At 41.8% G+C, this 22,211-nt stretch overlaps 2 protein-coding genes across 2 annotated transcripts in view; both read left to right on the top strand.

Annotated features, from left to right (window-relative positions):
- The window catches only part of SOAT1 (sterol O-acyltransferase 1), an 85,470-nt gene that overhangs the window by 28,931 nt on the left and 34,328 nt on the right, over nt 1-22,211 (top strand). The gene's annotated exons all lie outside the window — the stretch shown is intronic.
- Nucleotides 167-22,174, top strand: AXDND1 (axonemal dynein light chain domain containing 1). The gene is made up of 25 exons (XM_052666060.1): nt 167-304; nt 755-936; nt 1,309-1,409; nt 2,015-2,132; nt 2,554-2,639; nt 3,516-3,572; nt 3,708-3,813; nt 4,482-4,603; nt 5,144-5,284; nt 5,701-5,805; nt 6,436-6,556; nt 7,141-7,242; nt 7,782-7,945; nt 8,747-8,810; nt 9,219-9,453; nt 11,762-11,975; nt 12,565-12,658; nt 13,313-13,521; nt 14,078-14,174; nt 15,165-15,275; nt 16,098-16,235; nt 16,384-16,515; nt 17,757-17,848; nt 18,255-18,406; nt 19,116-22,174. The coding sequence occupies exons 1-25, from the start codon at nt 208-210 to the stop codon at nt 19,214-19,216; spliced, it is 3,141 nt and encodes a 1,046-aa protein (XP_052522020.1). The 5' UTR covers nt 167-207; the 3' UTR covers nt 19,217-22,174.

The following is a 22,211-nucleotide window of genomic DNA, read 5'->3' as shown; positions in this document are numbered from 1 at the left end:
TCCTCCCTGGAACTAAAGCATCAGGTGCTTCTTCCCAGCTGAGCTACCTGGTGTCAGATGTTTTTTCTTTTTTCCCCTGTTAATTAATAACACAAAAAAATACTAACCCTGTGAAGTACAAAGGTGGGTTTGACTCTGTTTCTAGATTGCTCATTACTGAAAACTTCCTTGGATAAGAATAAAAAAAAATCCAAGCATCTCTTCACCATGCCTACCAACAGAATGCCAGTTCCTGGACTGAAGGCAGTTGGAGGAAAAATGAGCAATTCCTTGTGCATGGAATCTGTCAGCAAGGACCATTCAGGTAGGGCTGGAGTTGGAGATGGGGCAGAGGATGGTGTCCTTTGGGTTCCTTTTCACGACTTGTCTGGGGGAGTTCTAAGCTTTGCCTTTGTTTAGGCAATTGCTAGTATTGCAGGGTGTCAATGTTTTTGTAGAAAGTCAACTGGTAGAAATCCTTAAGAAGGGTAATGGATTTACGTAAATAATTTCAGTTGCTTGCAGCATCCCTTGGTGTTTGCATACTTGACAGCTTGGCACGGTTGTGTATTTAGTGCCACTGTCCCTCACAGTTTGAAGGTAACTTGTTATAGGCTTCGCCAAAGATTCAGCAGCTGCTAGAAATGGGATTAGCTGCCTGTGTTTGAGAGAGTTGTTCCTGCTTTGGGGTAAAGGAGTGGGCAACTTCTCACAGTTCTTCTCAGCCCTCTATTTTATCAGTAGAATAAGTGAGTTCTGACGCATTGCTTTCCAGAGATCCCTTTGTTAAGGGGTACATCGAGGATGCTGGACCACGTCAGGCCTGTTTCTTCCTCCCCAGAGTACAGTTTTGTTCCAGAAGAGATTTTCCAAGCCCTGACCTGTGCTAGCAGTTCTCTTGGCAGCCCAGACTACTTACAATCCCACCAAAAAACAAAAAACAGAGTGAGCTTCAGGGTAAGCGTTTCCATCTTTGGCTTTTTATTATCCAGAATTGACTCTTTCTTAGGGACATGTTTTTGTTCTGTTGGTGAAAGAGAAGGGTGCCAACCTTCTTGGACAAACTGATCTTGTGTAACGTTACTTTTCTGACCGTGTCATTTGATGTGGATCCAAAGCATAGTCTTACAATGCCTGTAAAATGGTAAACGTGCTTGTACTTACGTGTTGCTGTGAACCCCTTGTAGCAACTGTTTTGTGCATGCTGGTTTCTTTAGCCCTAAGACAGAAATAATTACGTGGAGCTTGTTTAGACAGTCGTTTTGACCTCTCCCACTCCTTGGCACATTTCTGGCTAAGAAGTGACAGCCACGTGTGCTTTGTCTGCAGGGCTGCTTGCGAACCCCCGATCGGCTTTGGCATTATCCTAATCGTCGGAGCAAGTTCAGACACTTGACAGACCACCCTGTCAGCTTGACAGGTGCTGGAAGGTAAGTAAAGAAGGGATAAGGAGTTGACTGTGATGGGAAGATGTTAGCACTACAAATGTAGATAGGCCTTTCCATTGGTTTTTCTAGTGGTGAGTGTCTGCGCTGCCTAACGAGACTGGATGAATGGACCAGTTATCCCAACTGAGCTTATTTGGGTGAAATTCAAGGGAACGACATTTCAGGAATAATAAATAAAGAGTTGCTGCTATGTGATCTCTCTTTGGAAGCGTTCTTCCAACGGATCCCAGGCTCACTGGCATACTCTGATCCAGGATTAGGAAAAGAAGCTTTTCTGGCTTTAATGGATTTATCAGGGAATAGCTTTACACTTCTTTGCAAATAAGCGTTGCTTAAATAGCACTAGGAATTGAAAAATGCCTTGCTCCTCTACAGTTTGCAGCTATGTACGTGACAAGGCATTGACAACAGGCATGAAAAGCAGTTTTTTGGCCAGTGATAGGCCAAAAATTAATCTGCCAAACAGATTAATCTGCCAAACAAGCATTATCTTGTCAGTCTTTTTTGGCCTGGAAGAGGCCAGTAGCAAGAGAAAGGTAGGTTGCCTGTGTTCTGGGTCAGTGTACAGCTCTTTCCCTTTGTTTCAGGGATGTCTCTTATTTGTGTGATGTGATGATCCAAGAAGATAAGAAAACAGTGGCCCTCAAAAGCTCTTTTTCTCAAAGTCCTCAGGAACAAAGCAGTGGTACAGTCTCAAGTACTCCTGTGAGTGCTGCTCCTCATTTATGTTTCTGTGTACATCATTAAGCGGGAGAAGGGAATTCTTCATGTACACCCCCAGTGTTGCCATGGGTTGTGGCTTTGTTTGGTTTCTGAGCCAAAATGATTTTAGTGTCTTACCCTGATCCTAAAAGCCAACAGTTCTCCCTTCAGTTCTCAGCCTCCCAGCTCCCTGCCACAGTACAGCATTAATTATTTTAATCTTTTTCCAAATGTGGATTGTTTCTGTTGTGCTCCAATTACGTAGAGCAGGAAAGAGAAGAGCACCACGAAAAGTCACTCGGTGAGCTTTGCTCTCTTTGCTCTCTTTTGCGTGGCCAAAACTGCACCATCTCTGGCAAGGAACTGGGAATTTGCATGCAGTCTTCTATGCTGATGTTTAATGCTTTCTCTTTTCTATCCCTAGCAAGCAACCCTAGCAGATAGTCTGGTTCCTGAGGAATTTCACATCGTGAGAAAGCAGGGAGTTCTGCCCTTGAAGTACTTTGATGAGTAAGTGCTTTCTGATTGACCAGGATTTGCCTTCAAGTTGTAGAGCTTCTGCTGTTCAGAATGGAGGGGTAAAATGCTAATAGGCTGAGAACGCTGGAAAAATGAACTTCTTTCAATTGAGGAGAGTGTATAAAAAAAGAAAAGTGAAGGTGGCTTTACAAATCCCACACTAATGGTAAGGCTGCATTCAGCCAGCCAGAGCAATGTGAGCCACCTTTGCTTTGCCTCTACTGCTTGAGGAAGGGTAAAGGAGGATTTTCTGTAGGCTATTACTACTAAATGTTTCCCTATTTGAACATGAATGTAGAAGCTGAAGTCTCTTTTGATCTCTTGAGGAAACTTTTGGAAGTTGCAACTTGTGTTTTTTGTTTGTTTGTTTGTTTGTTTTTGTGGTTTTGATTAGTCTTGTTTTTCTAACCAGCCTCTAGAATTACTTTCTGTAGCAACACTGGGCAGATCCAGGGTAGTTTTTATTCTCACTGGAGCTATACAGGCCTGCTAACTCTTGGAGCTGACCATTCTGGTGTGGGTTTGTTTGTTTGCTTGGGATCTTCAGTTTTTCAGGCTGTAAGTTTAGAATTTCGTTTACAAAGCTTTACTCCAAAGTGCTGCTGGGTACCTCCAGTGTTCCTACAAGATTTTGGTGGCAAGGAGGAGCTTCTGTTGGTGTATCAGCTGCATGAACAGCTGCGGGAGGTCAGACTTCAGGCTCTGGATGCTCCCACTGAGCACAACCCCACACTTCTTTCCCTATCTTACTGTATGTGGGACATAGAGATTGAATTAAAGCGCAGGAATCCTTAGCACTGGAAGGGCTGTTTTATAATTCAACTTTTATCTTTTTTTTTTTTTTTTTTTTTTTTTTTTTTTTTTTAGTAAATACACAACTCTGCTTGAAGACAGCGAAAAGAGACTACGTCTGTTCCCATCCATGTACGTACCCTGAATCAAGTTTATACTGGGGAAAAAACCAAACCAAAACATCATGCCACAGTTTGAATTCCATTTTGTGGGAAAATCCCATAGTATAGTGTGTAGAATAATGATGTTTCTCTTCTGGTCTGTCAGGAAACCTTCCGGGAGGTTAGAGGTCATACAGCTGATGGAGGCAATGGACAGCATGCTGGAAAAAGCTGGAGTAGATGAGCTGATTGGAGTAACAGGACCTTCACAGGTGGATAACTCACTCATACCCAGAAAAATAATATTATTTTCCCTAGTGTTTGTCTCAGTTGTGCTTAAGATGCCTCCAAGCAGTTACTTTTTGCCCAGGCCATCTGTCTGTAGGTGCTGTCATAGGTGAGAGATCGCTCTCTTGAGCTTCTGGTTGTCTTTGTCTGATCCTTGAAGAACAAGCAGCTGCAAAAATGCCAGAAAGGAATCGTCTGGCATTACTATGGAGGAAATAAAGCAGTGGCTATCTCATCTCCTCATTAGCAGACAGGCTGCTGTGTTTAAAAATGGATCTTTGGAAGCTTTCATTTGCCAAAAAATCTCTATACTTTGCTTGGGCTTACTTTTTATTATTCTTGCACAGTAACGGGGAAGGTTTAAATGGACAAAGTAGGATTTTTGAAAAATGTATAGCACTGCTTCAATATCAACTCCTGCTGGAGTTAGCAGAAAAGCTCCCACAGATGTTAATGGGAGGACAGAGCCAAAACAAATTTGAAAAAGAACCTGTGAATGTGTGCAGGTTGGCTCTTTCTCTTCCCCTTCCCCATTACCTCTTCAAGAGGGAAATTAGGTTCAGAAAAATTTAGTGTGCTGTGCCAGTCTCAGTTGATGATGGAGATTTGCCAGTCTCTGCAAGGCTGGTGTTTGTCTCGTCTGTTTTGCCAGCTGCACAGCATGCTGGAGCTGATGAAGGCAGAGCAGAACATCTACAATGTAGTTTTCCATGAGATGATTCGGCAGGTCAGCGTGGACTGCAAGGAGAGAGGACAGCTGCTTTCTAAACTCAGGTTGTCATTTGCCAAGCACCCTTAATCCCCCTCTTGATTTGTGGCAGTATCCTCTCAGGAGCAGCATTAGCTAGATCTTTGCAGATTGCAGATCTTTCTTAATGTCACTGCCCAACAAAGCTAGCCTGTCACAATGTCACTGGCACGGGGTCTGATGCCAGAAGTGAAATAGGATTGCCCTGCCTAGTTAACAACCAGTACTAATGGACCACTGTTACATAACCAGGAGTTTGAACCCTTGACACAACACTTGACAATGCGGGCACCTTATGGGTGTGACATTTAATGGAACTTTTCACGTGTGGAATAGCTGGAACTACTCTCACAGCTGGGGTTCCTCTGCTCTTTTTCCACCTCACACACGGATTACCAGTATTTGTAGCAATTACATTGTTCCAGAGTTTTTTAAATCCCAAGTCCGAACAGTCAGAAGATTGCCCTCTAGATGCGCTCTTGTGCAGTGAAAGGAATGGTTTTCAGATCTTCACTTTCAGGAAAATTTCTATTTTTAAATTTCTATTTTTATTATTTTTACTGAAGACAGAGGTATGTGGATCTCCTGGAGCGTATTCCTCAGCAGATGAAGACACTCTACAAAAAAATGATGGCTCAGCAACTGGTTGACAGACATATTACAGAAGAACTACTCTATTTTAAGGAGTGTGTTGCACAGCTGGCCAGGTCTGAATCCTTCCTCATCCTAAAAAATTATCTCAATGCACTAAGCTTAGCATACTGGTTTTGTTCAGTTTTCAAATCTTCCTTCCATAGGAGCAGGCAATTATTTTTCTTATTTGAGCCAGAGCTACAGGGACTGCGCTTCAGCCTCCTCACACCATTAGTCTGTTTTTACTGTCAGCTGTGCAGCATGGAAGCACAGAATAAGGGTTAAACCACCTGCTTTCCTTTACACTTTGCACTGAAGGGGATTGTGGGAGCAATCTGCGTGTGCAGGAATAAGAGGTCTTCAAAATGCTTTTCAACTCTATAGAAATAGAAACTCTATAGCTGTCTGTGTATGGTGAGAGCAGTCTGTGTTTAGCAGAGCAGAGACTGGGCTGGGCTAAGTTTATTTAGGCTGTTCCTTGCTGTTTCAGCGAACTACATGAGGTACGAGAACATGACTGCAAGGTGACCAAAGAAGCAGAAAAAGTTCAAAAGGAACTAGCTGCAGCCATGCAAGAGGCAGAGGCAAATGCAAAGTAAGTTGCTTTCAAAGCTGAGGTTGGGAGATCTCTGCAGCGTGCTGGTATCACTCTCCTGGCTTGGGAAGAAGGACAGATTTCCTTCTGAGGAAGAGAGCTTGGCTCTTTGTGACAAATACTGTCATTTTTCTATAAGCCCTGAACTCCTCAAAGGGACAAGAAGCTGTCTAAAATTCTTCTAGTTTTAAATCACAGAAGTTGCATTTGTTGCTCAGGTGCTGCCATCCTCTTCACCCTACAGTCTTAGCTGGTAAGCTCATAGTCAAGTAGAGCCTGCGGCTTGGAACTTGTATGGGGCTGTAGACATCTTCAGATACCTAAAAAAAACCTAAGTATTGAGGTGGTTGGTATCAGATTTGTGTTGGGCGTTTGGGATTCACTTACAGGAATCTTGTGTTACAAAGAAAGCAGATAGTCTAGATCCAACAGAGATTTGTAAGAATACTGGCTAGAGGATATCAACACAATGGTGTTGTAGCAGCTCAGGGTAAAGGAACCGTGAATTCACGCACTATGTGGAAGGTGATCAAGGAAGGAAAGAGGGAGATGAAATGTCTTGGGAATTGGGAGGAACACAATAAACGTGAATAAGAAGCATGGACAAACTTCATTGTCTTTTCCTTCTAGCCTTTTGGAACAGTATCGAGAGTTATACGAGTTACAGAGGAGAAGGCTGGAAGACCAGGTTCTGGTGGTAGCTCAAGAGAGAGACATCTGGAGCTCAGCTGCATGTAACCTTGCTCTGATGGTAAGTATGGGAGGTCAGTGATACACTGCAAAGTATAGACCATCACAGCAGGCAGACTTGTTCCAAAAGCAAATTTCATCCCAAAGAATGTTTGTGTTTAATCTAATTGGGTGCTAACGTGTCTCTTGCCCTCCTTTTCTGAGGACTGTTGTATTTCATGTTTTGTTTGGTTTGTTCCAGCTGATTCACACAGCATTTTTAGTGCAGGCCTTCAGATTCTGTGCAGGAAGAACTACGAAATGAATATTTCCAGTTGGAGATGAGTTTGACTGAAAAGTTTCCTTCTTCCCCATAACTTGGAATATTGTAGCCAGATTCTTTAAGCTTCACAAAATAGCATTCTTGGGTAACTCTGCTTCCTAGCTTGTGTGTTTTTCTTGTTTGTGATCTTTTACTTTTTCCTCGATAAAGTATCAAATTTATTAGCAGACCTACCTTCTTGGTTTGCCTTGTGGGTAAGAAGTTTATTTCTGAGGTAAGTGGCTTCATCTGCTTGCACTCTATTTCATTGATGGTAGAGCTTCACGTTACTATCAGATGTCCCTTCTCTCAAAAGACAACAGTGAAAATAACGTTTCTTTCAGATAATAGAAAGAAACCAGCTCACATTGATTCGCAGGCTCCATATAAGTGGGAAGGCTCTGACCAAAGTTCTCAAGCATTTCATAGTCCTTCTGGCCTCAAAGGTAGGACTTGTCTGCCATGGGTACCTGTTTGAAGTGTTTGTGTGTGTGGTGCATGTAGCACTGATACTCAGTAAAGCATTCAGTGCTTCTGCTGTTACTAGAACTTTTAAATCTTGATCTAGTTTTGAACAAGCGTTAAAACTTGAATTCACTCACTGTCTTTCCAGTTCCCTTTCTCATTATTCCATATCCTCTTTCCTCTACCTCAAGCTTTTCTTTTTCCTCTTCTTTTCCTTCTTCATGTTATTCTTCCCTCTCTTGTTCCATCGCCATAAAACCAAACAGATGCAGGTTAGTGAAATTTTGTCTTTGAAGGTGTATAGTTGCATGGTCTTTGTGTAGCATATAAGCAGCAGACAGTCAAGTGCTCACTTCTGGAATGCCTGGGAAGTGTGAGCCAACTTAGTCCTGCATGAAAGGAGTTGTTTCCCAGATCTCTGATATATAGATATAACTCAAAACACCTAGACTGAAGGGAGAATTCCTTCAACTCAGATCAAAACAGTTACAACTTTTTTTTTGCCATTCAATGGCTGCAGGATCTGAGAGACCTTGCTGATCTACAGGAGGAGACCGAGCAGTTCAAAGGAATATTAGGTCATGTTGGAGCAGAGACAGAGCATTTGGAGGAGTCCAGCAAGGAAAAACTGCAAATTGTGCTCAGAAAACTCAACAAGTGGCTTCAGTACCAACACAGTAACTTGTGAGTGGCTCTGAGGGACTGGGAGTAGTAGTCATTTCCCCTTTGCCCCATGGCACAAGTCAAAGCATGCTCAGAATTCCTGACTCAGATGTAGTGAGATTTGTTACAATCTTCATTTTTCATATCCCTCGCTGCTCTGCTTTTATGATTGACATGTTTATTTTGATAATTGGGTCCTTAGTGGTAGCTCCAAAGTGATGCTGTGTGTTTGTGGCTGAATTCAGTGGTGAGGTTACTGCTGACTCCATTAGGGCAAGGATTTTACCCTTCTGCTAGGAGCCAGAGTTCTCTTTTTACAGATATGATTGCCATGACAGAATTCTTCTGTTTAGTTTGGTTCATTTTAACACTCATGGCACTTGTATTGATGCTTCAATAGAGCAGTAAAGATACAAAATGAGACTGTAAGGCACATGAGGTTCCAAATGCAAGGTCTTTTTGTATATTAATGTATATTTTGCAGACTTTTTGTTAGTCCATCATGATATATTAAATAAAGGACAAATGCAAGTGCAAAATCCAGAAATGCACACTGTCTGCACTAACAAAAGATGTTATTTTCCATACTTCATTCGTATGTTAATAATTGATTTTCTTAACTACAGTTGTGTTTGCGCTATGTTGAGTGACTTAGCCTTACCAGCTAAGTAAGACTTGGTGTTTTTGGCTTTTTTTTTTCCCCAAGTTATAATTTGTGTCACAAACTTGGCATGCGTACATTGTATCTTGACCTTGGTTTTGCATAAACCACTACAGGATTTTTTTTCTCTCAGCTCTCATGCCTTCTTTTTTTCTGCTTAGTTCTTTTCAGATGAAAGAAGAGCTATTGGATGAGATCTTAGAAGATACGAAGCTCTTAATAAATGTAAGATTTCTGGAGGTTGGGCATACTACTAAATGGTATATGCTCAGCAAATGACCACTTGCTGTCAGTATCTATGCCCATCACAAATCAACTGACATCATTTGTTCTGAAGCTTCAACCAAGAATCTACACATGAAAAGTTGCAACTGCCCAATACTGCAGCTCAGCCATTAGGCTTACCCACACTTGAGCACTGACTGCCAGTTCTGGTGACTGATAGATTATATTAATCTGTAGAAGCATTCACAGTTGTCAGCTTCATGGAGTAAGTTTCCAACTTATTGTACTTACTATGACATGTTCATGAATTCCTTGTTATTCTCGTACCTGATTTCTATCACCTTTCCATCACAGCCAAGGAGTGGTCCAACTTTTGGGGACACAGTAAGCCTGTTGCTTTTTTTTCAGATGCTGAAGGAAGATGTGCAGCTGTATGCAGGGGAGACATATCTAGCCAAGACTGAAAGCCTCAGGAGTGCTGCCAGGATACAGGGACACTGGACAGAGCTGGGAGAAACGGTGCTGAGTCGACACCGGGTCTTAACTGGAGCATTGCTTCCACAGCTCACTGCCCTGGAAGAAATAAACCAAAGTGCACGTGAACTCTATCAGCAATATAACATAAGGATAAGTGGGAATAATGGTAAGAAATAACCAATTTTGCAGTTCAGTCTTTCTTAGGGTATGCCAGGGAAGTAGCAGGTAATAAAGGACCAGTTAGTATAATCTGCTCTGATTTTTTTTGCAAAGACTATGTCTGATCCCTACGTATGTTTCAGTAACCAAAAAATGGGAGGTATGAACTCTGAGAAACTTGGCTCCTGATCGCACAAAGAATATCTGGAATCTGAAATGCAGTGCAATACAATCAAAGAAAATTGCAGTACTTGTGTTAAGTTCAGAGCATGTGTAGTTTGTGATTGCGTGAATTATGTGTGGAAAAGAAAGCGAATGTACAATAAAAGAATAGATGTTTAAGTTTTAAAGCAAAATGTCACTTTAGAGTTCATTAACCTGATAATACTGTTTCAGAGGGTAATATTTTTTGATTACCTTATCGTTAAAACAGAGTTATCTAAATTTAGATATTGATTTATACTGATAATAAATTATGCAAATAAATATTTTTCTTGCTGATATAAAATTATCACGTTCTGCTTAAGATAACAAACATTTGTAACCAACTTTTTCAACATTTGCCTCTCCTAGGCCTTGACTCGTTTCTGGTTTCAGAATTGTTTCATCTCTGGTGGTTTTTTTTTTAATCATCTTCTTTTCTTTTAGAAGACTAAACTGAATATGTGTCCAGAACTGCTGCTCATGTTTTCCGAGCTCCTTCTCATTCTGTCATCTTAGTCTTTCATAATGTTACCCTATGTTTTATGCTGTGTTGTATATTTCTGCTAAAAGAGACAGTATACTGTTAAGTCTGTCCAACCTAAAAGACAGCTGAAAGAAGTGAATACTCCTAGCAGTTCTCATTAAAAAGTAAAAGGAAAAAGAAGCAGGGACGTAACTGGCCAGATATCATGGCAAAAAGTTAATGGCAGGCTGTCAGAAGTCTTTGTATTTATTAGTGGTCTGAACAAAGGTTTATGTGGCATAGTGCTGACATCTGATACAGAACTGCTTCCATCAGTAAAGTCCAGAAAAAGGAGGTTTAGCTTATTTTAACAAAGGTTTTGGGAACTGGATCTCAGTAAAGGTATTCTCTTCCTCCATACAAGGCAGTGTATTTGAATTGCTTGGACTCATTTCTGCTCTTCTGCCTATGAGAAGAGACAGGGTATTCCATCTCTTTACAATGCAGCTACAGTTTAAAAAAAAAAAAAGGTGAAAAAGAAAGTGGCTATAAGAAATAGATGAGAAAAAATACTCAAAACATGGTAATTATTGTAATTTTGTTCTGTAAGGCAATGATACTCATTTACCTGAAATATTTATTATCTGCTAAGTTCAGGTTACCTGATCTCAAGCACCACGTGACAGAAATACAAAAGGTTCAGTATTTGTTGACAAGGAATAAAGATGCAAAGAGAACAACGACATATGAGACTAAAATTTATAAATTTTCACTTAAGACCTTTGCTCTTCCTTGATCATTTCTTGAAGTTATACCTTTTTGGTAAGTTTTTGACTCTGAACTTGGTGACTGGGACCAGAGCGACCTCTCCATTGAGATCCTGCTAGCTCTTCTCTTTTGCTGCAGACCTGACTATAAGATAAAGGCAGTCTTCCCAAAGCAAATTTGTCTAGTTGTGGGGCTTTCACAGTATGTTCTGGTACCATCCAACCTTTGGAGGTAACTTCTTTCCTTTCTTACCAGTCCGAACATCTAAACATTGCTTCACTGCATGACAAATAATCCAGAGTAGAAGTTAACATACCACAGCAGTACAGTGGGGAAACTGAGTCATTAAAATGTCTCAAAAATGGTAATTACCTCCACACGTGTAACGTGCTATCTTTGAAACAAGATGTCATGAAGACCAGGACTTTAGCAGGATTTAAAGACTAAACACTGGACATCAGGAGCAACCTTAATTTCAAGCATACTTCCAGGAATCAAAGAATATCCATCAGCGTATGCCAGATGAGTGAATGAACATGTGATTTACTGTTTTATCCAGGTATTTTTTAATATCTATGTATGTTGTATCTCTTTTGAAGAGAACTACAGAGCGTTTTGTAAGAGTCCTATTAAGCCATCACATTTCTTTATGCAACAAGTCAAATCTGTCAAGACAAGAAAGAAAGTCAGCTTCACATCAAGCAGATTTTCTTCCAACTTGCTTTTAATTCAGTGCTTCCTAAACAGTTTATTCTTAGCACTAAGTATAGCCAGATCTCACATAGGCTGTTCATCCCTCCTGGCAAAGGTCTTTATATTGAGCCTTGTTTTTGTTGGCTGAAAGAACGTAATTAAAGGTTTGTATTTTCTTCCCCTCCAGGCACAGCCAGTTTTTTGACAGTCTTGGTGAGAAGCATGGAAGATTGGTTACTCAAGGCGCAAAAGCTAAAGCGAGGTTCTGGCATGCATGAAACTGAACTGCAGGCGTTTTATCACATGATTCCTTCATGGTTGGCCCAAGTGGATGCATTAATGAGCATTATAGGCTCCAGTCAGTTGCATAAAGCTGAAAGTGATACGGAACTGCATTTCCCGTAAGGACAAAGGTGTTAATTGTGCCTTATACATGAAACTACATGCATAAGAAAAGAAAAATGTTGTTTTGTGGGGACTCTGGCACAAGAAACTGGCAGTGGGATAACTGTGATCAGCTGAAGTGTTAAAATGATTGGTGGCTGCCTTTCATTTGCTGTGATTTGGCCATTTGCTTCCATTTGGCAGTATCTGTGGAGACAGTTGGTGGCTACAATGTAACTCCTGGAACATCACTGAGTGCCACCTGTTTCAAGATGGTGGCATTTGAAGAAAAAAACTACAATTTGTGATTAATTTACAGGCAGATTTGTGGGGGCATTCTTCTCGTCGTGCTCTGTCTTTGGCAAATATCATCAGGAAGTAAAGTATTTGCAGAGCACATGCATAACATATATGTTAGAGATTATTTGCAAATGACAAGCTTGCCCACAACCACAGTGTTAATAAAACTGCTTGCGTCATGTCCCCAGCATCTGGTGTGCTAAATGTTATTTTCCTTGAGCTGGGAACAAAGGTGTCTTTGAGACAGGAGATCCCTGGGTGTGGTGCATTAGATGTCACTTTGTCTCTGCATTATTTATTTTAAAGGGTGGTACCTAGAGAATTTCTTAAGAGGATTCAACAATGGATTTTGTCCGTGAATACTGAGGTTGAGAAGAGCACCACGCATCTTAACGAAGAAGTAAGTGGAAGCCAGTAAAGCACTGTATTTAGGATTCGCTCTTTCCTCCAATTTTTGTCTGGACAGACCACAGCTGAGAGGAAAGCCTGCTTCTCCTTTAACACCTTCTTTCTTGTTTGAGCTGCGGCTTTCTGTCTTCCAGCCAGGGGAACATATCAAGACTACTAAAAATAGTGCACTAAAGAGTGAATCAACAGAATTATGTTTTGCTAATCTTTAGCAAGCTTTCCCTCTGGAGTAATGTTGACATTTTCTGTTCAGAGAACTGTTTTGGCTGCTAGCTCTCTGTTTTTGATGGTTTTTTTGTGTGTGTTTGTGTTAGTGAGGTTCTCACAATGTATCTTCTAAATGTTTTGCAAGCACGATGTGTGATTTTTGGTTTGCTGCTGAAATATGGACAAGAATGCCCCATAGCTGATAAAGAGCTCATGTTGCTGAACAAACACTTTGCAGAAAGACAGATCCATAGCAGGAAAATATTTATTGGTAACAGGAATGAATATGGGAGAAAAAAAATATGGGTCAATGTTTCTGTTACTAGGTCAGCTTGAGTTAGGGTAGAATATTGGCTTAAGTGAAACGCACTGAATTCAGACTACTTGATAAGATCGTTCACTTATTACTGGTTTAGATTTGCTCTGATGTTTTGTGCAGGTGACTGAACTGCACAGGAACCTGACCCTGTGGCTGGTGAATTTGCTGCAATACGTGATAGCGGATCGCTTGTCCTCTGAGTGTCCCCAGCAGCAAGAGGCAGACTTCGAGATGGGCAAGGAGCTCAGTCTTCAGAGTGCTCAGGAACTACAGGAAGAAGCAGAAAAGCTGATTGCCAAGATGTGTGGACTGTCTGGTTCTGTAGTCAGGTATGAACAGAGATTTTCAATTTGGACTAAAGGAGGCTAATTAAAGAAAAATGTGTAGTGTGCCAAGAGATTCCTCGAGGCAGCAGATCTGATCAATTTGATTTTCCTTAGATCTTTTCCTAGGTTCTAAATGGTCCTTACTGGTATTTGGAGGGAGCCTCATAAGATAGGTGTATCTAAAGAGAATGACAGTATCTGCTTTATACCTGGTACTGCTATAAAACACGCATCTGTAACTCTGTGGGCTCTGTCTACTCTTCTGAGCATCACCTCTGGAGGATGTAAAGCAGTACAGGCAGTGAGTCTGCAGTCCAGGTCACCTGGAGCAAAACCTGCATCTGTGTTCTTATTTCCTCTATGGGCTAGTACAGTACAGGCACAAACAAGCTGCCTGGGAGGTCATTGTGTGAGTGGTGCAGGTGAGGATTGTTCTCTGGTGCAGAAGTCTTCTATAGGTAGCTTGTACGTCTTGCTGACAGCAATGGGATGCTGACTGAAAGGCAGAAAGCATTTGAGGGCACTCCTACAGTGTCAACGACATTCTCCATCTTTGCAGCTGCTGCCGTGAGATTGTCAGCGCAATTGTTCGGAAGAAACGGTCAGAGAAGGATGCAGAAGCTGATTTTGAGCTAGAGGAGCTGGATAAACTCAAGGTAAAAGGCCACTATGTTTCCAGCTGTCTAGGTCTGTACCTCGATGAGACCACATTTGCTTTGTGAAAGGCAGAGAAAAATAAATGTGATGATTTTCAAGGAGGAAGATTCTTACTACTCCTGATCCCTCAAATTGCCTACTGACTCCACGAAAGTGGAAAGTGGATAAAACTGAACATGACTCAGTTTTAACACTTTCCTTATCTCATTTCAGGATATCCTGCTAGATTTATTCTGTATGAATGGCAGCAGATTCATCTCTACGTTAAAGCTTGTCAGAGCCATGTAAATTGAGATTTGAGCAGTGCTTGGGAGTTTCTGGAGGTGTTTGGTGCAATATACCATTATACAGACTCTGTTGAAGTGTTTTGCTGTCAGCTAGCCTACCTTCTGTCTCCTTGACTCTATACTGGAGCTCTTACTGAAAGTGTGTGTTGATGGCATCTTTATTTGAAGCAGTGCAAGGAGTGTGATAGCGTGTACGTTTCTTCCTCTGGTAATTGCTACCATTGTCATCTTCAGTGTTTAGTTAAGCTTTGTCTGTGTTTTAGGAACCTGAGATGTAGACCCTTCTTAAAGCCTAACACTGCACTGAGCACAGAACAGATGAGATTTTTACAAGGAATTCAAGAAGCTTCTTTTCAGGGACTGGAAAGTTTCTGTTCCATGTTAGCTTTGCAAGTAAAAAAGTAAACTTTCAGATTTTCCTTCAGTTCTCCCCACGTGGGCTGGGACAGAGACCTTCTCTGCTGGCCTGAGGTGGAGCTTGTTGAAAGAATTGAGTAATTAGACAGTGATGGATACCATATCTGGAAGCTTGGAGAAATGTCTTCCATTTGCTCTGTGAGGTGTGAATGGAAGGGTCCATTCATGTCCCTGGAACAGATAAAGATAGATGGAATTATTTAACTGACTGAATAATTATAATCACAGATTTTTTTATTTTTTTTTTTCATCAATAATGCCTCTTTTTCTGTTATGTCTTCTCAGACTGAGTGCTGTAATTGGATTCAAGTGTGTAGCCTTATCCTTTCAGAGATCAAAGGCACTCCAGTCTCCTTTCTGCATTTAGAAGAACTGAGAAACCTCTTTGGATCAGAGGTACACATATTGACTGCATTTGCTGTTCTACGTTGAACCAGTTTGAATGAAGATCTGCTTTAAAATTTCTAAAGCAAGCAGCTATGATTCAATTTGAGCGAAGATCCAGTACGGAGACCTCCATGTACTCAAAGCTGCAGTTAAAGCTTTGAAGAATGAAGACTGTAAACTGGTTAAAAATCACTGTGCTTCTTGTGAGGGTATTACTGAGGCAAAACTGAAGCTTCACTGTAGCTACGAGGTATTACTGCACTGGTAGAACAGTTCAGCATGGTGCCTGCTAGCTTTCGCTTCATCCTTTGGCGTGGACTTAAGCTGGAATTCTCTTGTTTGGCTTGCCCAAATCAGGCTGAACTTCTAGTCAATTCTTTATATGAAATGGGTGTCTGACACTGCCTGTGACAATTACATGTTTTATAGATGGCTGGCCTGGCATTGATGTAACGTCATACATAACCTAAATTCAGATGACAAGGAAATAGTTTTCCTATTCCTAAATGATGCACAAATTATTTGCATCAGCTCTCAATTCAGTCCTCAAGCAGAGTGATGTTTGTCGTGAGTAACTGTGTACTTATGACAAGTATGGCAGTACTACAGTATGCTGCCACTGCTGTAGGCCATGTGTTGCCCTTTTTTTTTCCCCCTCATACAATGGCCTATAAAAAGCAAATATACCATAGTGGGTCCTGCTTATGAGATATATGAAGCCCAAGTTTAAATGTGTGCAAGAGGAAGTCAGAGACCAGCCATTTTGCCTTGGTTATTTGGATGGACAAAAGGGACTTCTGGTACTAACCAAATTATTGTGGTGCCTTACAGGAATTGGAGTTGAAACTTAAGGACACTATCATTTCTTCAACTCAAGAAGGGCTTAAAGCTGATGATGCCAACAGCGAAAAGAAACAAATAACAGAGAAAGAAACATCAACAGTAAAGGAGAAAATCGTCCTTATGCAGGTGACAGTAGTAGCTGCAAGATGCTACTTTCCAGCAGAGTTGGGATTTTTTTATTGCTTGGTGCACGTGATGGGAAACGTGGCCTTTTACCTACAGTGTCACTAAGCTAGTGATATTTCTCCTATTTCTTGTTCATTTTCTCTCTTAGGAGCAACCAGGTGCTGGTACAGATGATATGAGTGAGGGTGATGAAGCTACTACAGATGTGATCAGATATGTAGGACAAGACTCCAACATCCACCTGAAGTCCTTGAAGTCAGACATCATTTCAGTTACAGAGGTAGGAATCTCCACTACACTAATGTTTTTAGCACATGTGGCAGAGATTTGGAGCTGGGTTTTAGCTGTCTATTTGTTGTCAGACACTGTTTAATGTTTATATCGGACCTGCTGCATGAGTGAAAGGTGTTGGTGTTCTCAATCTCTCTTCTTGCCACTACAAAATATTCATTAGCACAATTTCTGCTGCCTCAGTTCATCCACGTGGCTCATGCATTTCTGCCCCGTACCATGAAGTTGGGTCCAGTCACAGGTGATGTGTGTAGTCTGAACTAGGACTATTATCAGAGACTGAGTGTTGCCAGCACTTCCTGGGATGGTAAAAATAATATGGTGCTGAATACACAGAAGAAGAGATTCAGGGATATTCAGAACAGTAGGAGTGCAAGAAGTTCAGGTTGCTTTTGGCCAACTGTGCCTCCTGGGTCTCCATTTTTTCCACTTACCTTTGGGATTGTACTCTTTGGAAGAGTAGTCCAGGCTAAAGGCATCAGTTTGTAAAGTTGCTCTTCAGAAGTCACACAGTTTGCCTTCTCCAGTCACTTCCTAGCTAGTCAGACCTTCAGAGCAGAGCCCAGATGTATGTGAACTGTGGAGCTTTAGCAAACTGTCAGTGGATATTGCTACTCCTTAAGTATGCTGCATTGGTAAGTGTGCCTTGCTCTCAATGCTTTAGAGGCAGGCAGGTAGTGAGAGATAGTAGGTGATAGTGAGAGACTCAGGAGTGTTTCTTTATGGACTTAGATTGGTTAGTAAAAATGAATCTCTGGAAATCATAGTAACCTTACTAAGCTTAGATCAGGAGTCTTTTAATGGGACTCCATAAAAGTCCTGGTTCTTTTCTTCAAATGAAGAAAACTAATGCCTGCTGGGCAATTTGAGGAGCTGCCTCTGGCCATTGGTTGTTAGTTACTTCGCTCCTGGTCAGGCTACAGCCATCTCCAACATCTGTAACCCAGTGGTGCATGGGCAATCATGCAACCAAGACTAAGTACAAGTGAGATATTTATGTCCAAATCAGGAAGTGATTTTAGTCTATTTTTAATGTCAATACATGATTGGATCCAATAAAAAAAAAATGCTTGACTTAACCTCTGGTTTTACATGATTTATGGATACTGAGCTCTTGTCTGTGTGGTGACCATGTACAGAGACACCAGCAGTGTCCAGCCATATTCTAGATGAAATGCAGCATTGTTGGTTTCACGTTCACTTATGGAAGATTGTGCTCTTTCCAACCAGAGAGAGATGACTGCCAGCAAGTCGTCAACTCCCTTTTCTCAGAAAGAGTTTGAAGCCCTGGCACTGCTGGAACACCTGCAAGTGCAGCTTATGTGAGTACTGGTCCAATGCTGGAGGGATAAACAAGGCAGGATTCCATTTATATCTGTTCTGCTTTCTGATTAAGGCTCTGCTTCAGCCATCTCTGTTAGCTTAGTTTTGGGTTTCTTTCTCTTCTGATTGTCTCAAACTGTTGATTGTGATGTTAGCTAAAGATGTGATACTTTTAGCACTTTGTTAGCAAACGCTGAGTTTAAAATGAATTCACTTTGCAGGCTTGCATAGCTGTGCAATGATGTCTCCATCTCTTACAATGCCCTTCTATGAAACCACAACTGTATTTTATAGAATTGTTCAATTCCACTGCACGTTTCAGCTTTCTAAATCTTTCTTTTAAGTATTCTACCAGCACCTGCTTAGATTTCAAGTTTCAGCATTATCTTTGCTTCTTTGTTTCAGAGAAACAGAAATTCGTGCTCAGAATGCAGAGCAGAGATCTGAAGATTTTGAGAAGAAGCTGGAAGAAGCCCTGGAGAGAATCCAGGAGCTAGAGAGTGAGCTGGAGAAAAGGGGCAAAGTCGTCCCAGAACCAACACCTAAAGAAGGGCAAGGTCAGGATAATCAGTGATCTGAACCTCTCCTGGACTCAGAGTAGGAAGCAATTTTTGAGGATACCTCATTCATGTCCCACTTAGCACATGCTCCTTTCTTCCTGAGCACGTCCCAGGGTCTTGTCTTGACTCGCTGTCAGAAGCTAAGCAGGGAGGCTTTTGTTCTCATTCCAGATTGGGTCAGAAAGAACTGCTGAACTCTGTCTGTTTTTGAGATAAAATAATTTTGATTTTGCCACATGACACCAGGCCTACATATATTCTAGATATTAGATGTCACTGTAATTGGCTTCACCTTCCCTTTCAGTACTGTTACAGTCAAGGTCTGTTTAGAATCGCTGATTTGTGGGTAGAAAAGAAATAATGTTTAGGTCCCTTCATATCCCACATACCTTTTGTGTTTGTAGCAGAGGCCATTCTTGCTGTCTTCAGCTGCTGATGGCTTGGTTTTGCCCACGAGGTGTGGCAGTCAGTTCTTTAGGAGGCATGTTTATTGTAAGTGAATATATTTCCTTTCTCGGCTGGATCTGCTCAGAAATAAGATGTGAAGGAGAATAAGTGGGAATTAAAACATCTCCTCTTAACACTCTAGTGTATATTCTCTTTGATATCAAAGTAAGAAGAGAGACTAATTTGTTTAAAATACTTTAAACATATTTACTCTGCATTTTAAAGGCTTTTGTTTGTTTTTTTTTTTTTCTCCTTTCAGAAAAATGTTTACAAGAAAGCCTGCCTGAAGGGGAAGCCTGCTCAACTCCCAAAACTTCCACCTCTGGCCAGCACAAGCAATCCAGAAAAAGCAAAAAATAAAAAATAACAATGCCTGAGCAGTTTCTTGGTGACTATTCAGAATAGTTTCTCATTCCAGTCCACTGCCTTTATTCTATATTAGCCACTCTTCTCTCTGCCATCTGAGCACTTGTGTTGTTCTTCTAGCTGGTTCTACCACTTCCACACCTGTCTTGTGCTCTGCTTCCCCCCACAGCTCTAGCATCTCTACGGCTTGTTCACCTTCTCTGTATGCTGATACACCCACATGCAGTACCCCTGCAACCTGAAAAAGCCAACCCACCCACAGAGGTGGTCCCCAGGGCTTCTGCCTCAGTCAGGCACCAGCCTGGGATAATCTGAGTAGTTACAAAGCTCTGCCAGGAGAGGAGCAGCTGCCTGGATTTGGCATGACTCTGAGGTTTGACCCAGTCTCAGCTCTGAAGCTGTCAAGAATCATGTCTGCTCCAAACAGCCCCTGCCAATTCCCCTGGAGTAAATTCTATTATGGAACCTACCATATATCAGTAACACTGAAGCACATTTTTAAATGATGTTTTCCTTTGAGGTTTTGAGTCTATACCTCCTGAAGGTAAAATTACAAGTTTCTGCCAACTCTGTATACGTTAAAGAGAGAAAATCCTGCTGGAACAAGGATTTTTTGGAACTGAGGAAGCAATTAGCTGTCATTTGCCTTTTCTGCAACTTTGTAGAAAAGTTGCATGTTTGAAGAAAGATGCACCTGACTTCTGAAAATGAGTGCAAATAGGGTAATGTGTGCCCTGGCCTCATACCACGTGTCTCTGGCCAAGCACTGTTCCTTTCAGACGTTACTTGCAGAGGTGGTGGTCCTTGATGTGCCAAGGAATCTTGGTCTGATTGGATCGTTTCACATGAAGTTAGAAATATGGCCAGAGAAGTGCTCAGAGAAAGGATCATCTGTAGGTCACTCTGTGTGGTGTTTACACCCTTTTGCTCTGGTTGGGAAGCAGGGGCTTATTCCAGCATCAGGAGAAAAAAAAAACCAGAACCAGCCTCAGAGAAGTAAATATAAAGCTCATGTTCATCAGTGGAAGATTACAGAGCTTCCCAGAATTAGTTTTCTGTGTCTAGATCACTACTGAGTTTTATTACAGACCTACAAGCAGCAGCCAATGGAATCCTGCAGCCAGCCAGCTGCAGTTACAGTGGTAGAATGAGTCAGATGTGAGGTTACATCTGGAGCTCAGATGCAGTGTGATCACTAAGTTCACAGGTGAGGTTTTTTGTTTTTTTTCCCCTTCTCAACCACCTCTAAGGAGACTAGTGTACTGAGAGTCCCTGCCACAAGAAGACTAGCAAATACTAGTGGAGTGAGATGCATGGAGCACTGAGTGTTGAGAAGGAGATTTCATGGAGAGGAAAGAGCTGATTAAATACAAAATTACTTGATACTTATTCAAGTAGACTCTTTGTCCCTTGTAGAAATGCTAAACCAGTACCTGCAGACCATCCTTGAGACACAGTTCCACGTCCCAGAAGTCTTTCTTAATTAATGGTATGAGCCAAGTGTGTGAATGTAACTAGCAGGCCAAGAGAGACTGAGAAAAATGAATGAAAAAGCAAAAGTGAGCAGCTGGCTGGTCCACCCCTGCTGGGCACACGGATGATGGGAATCTACTGTGGGCGATTAAGAGCAGGGGGCACAAAATTTCCTTTGGCCTTTACTGGCCAGCAGCATGCCAGGGAGATCTGCTTGGAAGCAGGAGTAGATGCTGCAGGTCAAGTGAAAGGAGAAGAGCAGAGTTGATGTCCACCCAAAGGAACCAAGAGCAAAGAAAGCAAGGGCACTGTGTTATTTCCTTTGGCAGTGCCCCAGGTCTTTCAGGGTAAAAGCTTACAGTATGTAAAGCTATTTCAAGTAGCTTTCGGCAGGGAAAATCTTATAGGAATTTTGAGGACTTTCTCCATTCCTTCCCTGTGAGTTTGGCAGTGCCCCGTGTCTATCAAGGTAAAAGCTTACAGTATGTAAAGTGGCTGCAGTGGGCAAAACAACTGTTCTCAAGGCTTTTAGCTGGCTCTTTGCTTAGTGCTGGATTCCCACTTCTCAGCTCAGTGGGAGTTGGCTAAATGGGTCATCTTCCTTGTATTTTCAGACAGTCCTGCTGGAAGCAGAGGTTCACAAGCTCAGATCTTGTCCTGTCTCACCACCCAGTGGAAGCATGTAGCAGCACAGCCTGCCTTCCTCCCTCTACACAAGCAAGCAAGACACAAGCATTGCCACTTTCCTGCTTTTCTCCTTAGTCTCTAGGACTAAACATCCTGGTTGCCTACTAAATAAATATATATAAATATATATATATAAATATGTATAATGTATGGGTGGCATCTGAAATCTTATATCCAGTGCACCATGGACAAGACCTGGCTCATTCTCTTGTCGCAGGAGAACCAGGTTGGCAGCACCTACCAAATTACGTGCATGTAATTACCTGCATTACCTGCTAAGCCCTTCCCATTTCCCTCATTTGTCAGGCTCCCACCCCACCTGCCTGGCCGTTGTCTTTCCCCCAGTTCACACAGAGGAAAAGGCACCTTAGCAAAGCTCCCATCTGTAGCACCCAACCGCTCCCAGTTTCTCAGGATGCAGCACGCAGAGGTGGGCTGTGAGGAGGAACATGTTCCTATCCAAGAACTTCTGCCTTGGCTTTGTTTACCACCCAGCTGCAGGACTTGCTTTTATTTAATAAAAAAAAAAAAAAAGGCTTTTTCAGCCAAAACTGTGAAAGGGAAAACCCCCAAAAGCCTGAGTGTAAGGACACTGGAAAACAATGCCCTCTGATAATACATTCCCTCCTAGGAGGCAACCTGTGCCTGCCTCTTTTATCCCACTGTGGATTTTTCCCTGTAACAAATGATGTGTGACAGGCTGTTCGTTTGGAGATGGGGGTGTTTAAACATACGGAAGCTATCAGGCTTTCCTGCCAATGTGATGAGGGTAGGACAGATCAGATCCCAGGGATCTTTTGTGTCAAGATGCATCAGCTGATGTGAAAGG

The sequence above is a fragment of the Tympanuchus pallidicinctus genome, unplaced genomic scaffold (genome assembly GCF_026119805.1).
Source record: "Tympanuchus pallidicinctus isolate F22 unplaced genomic scaffold, pur_lepc_1.0 scaffold7, whole genome shotgun sequence".
Lineage (NCBI taxonomy): Eukaryota > Metazoa > Chordata > Aves > Galliformes > Phasianidae > Tympanuchus > Tympanuchus pallidicinctus.
This window is presented reverse-complemented; position numbering and strand designations above follow the sequence as displayed.

Excerpts from the sequence above, each read along its gene's own strand:
- AXDND1 (XM_052666060.1), top strand. The coding sequence starts at position 208 with ATGCCTACCAACAGAATGCCAGTTCCTGGACTGAAGGCAGTTGGAGGA. Across the intron at positions 6,557-7,140 it reads CATGTAACCTTGCTCTGATG|ATAATAGAAAGAAACCAGCT; the intron begins GTAAGTATGGGA and ends CGTTTCTTTCAG. Across the intron at positions 11,976-12,564 it reads GATACGGAACTGCATTTCCC|GGTGGTACCTAGAGAATTTC; the intron begins GTAAGGACAAAG and ends TTTATTTTAAAG.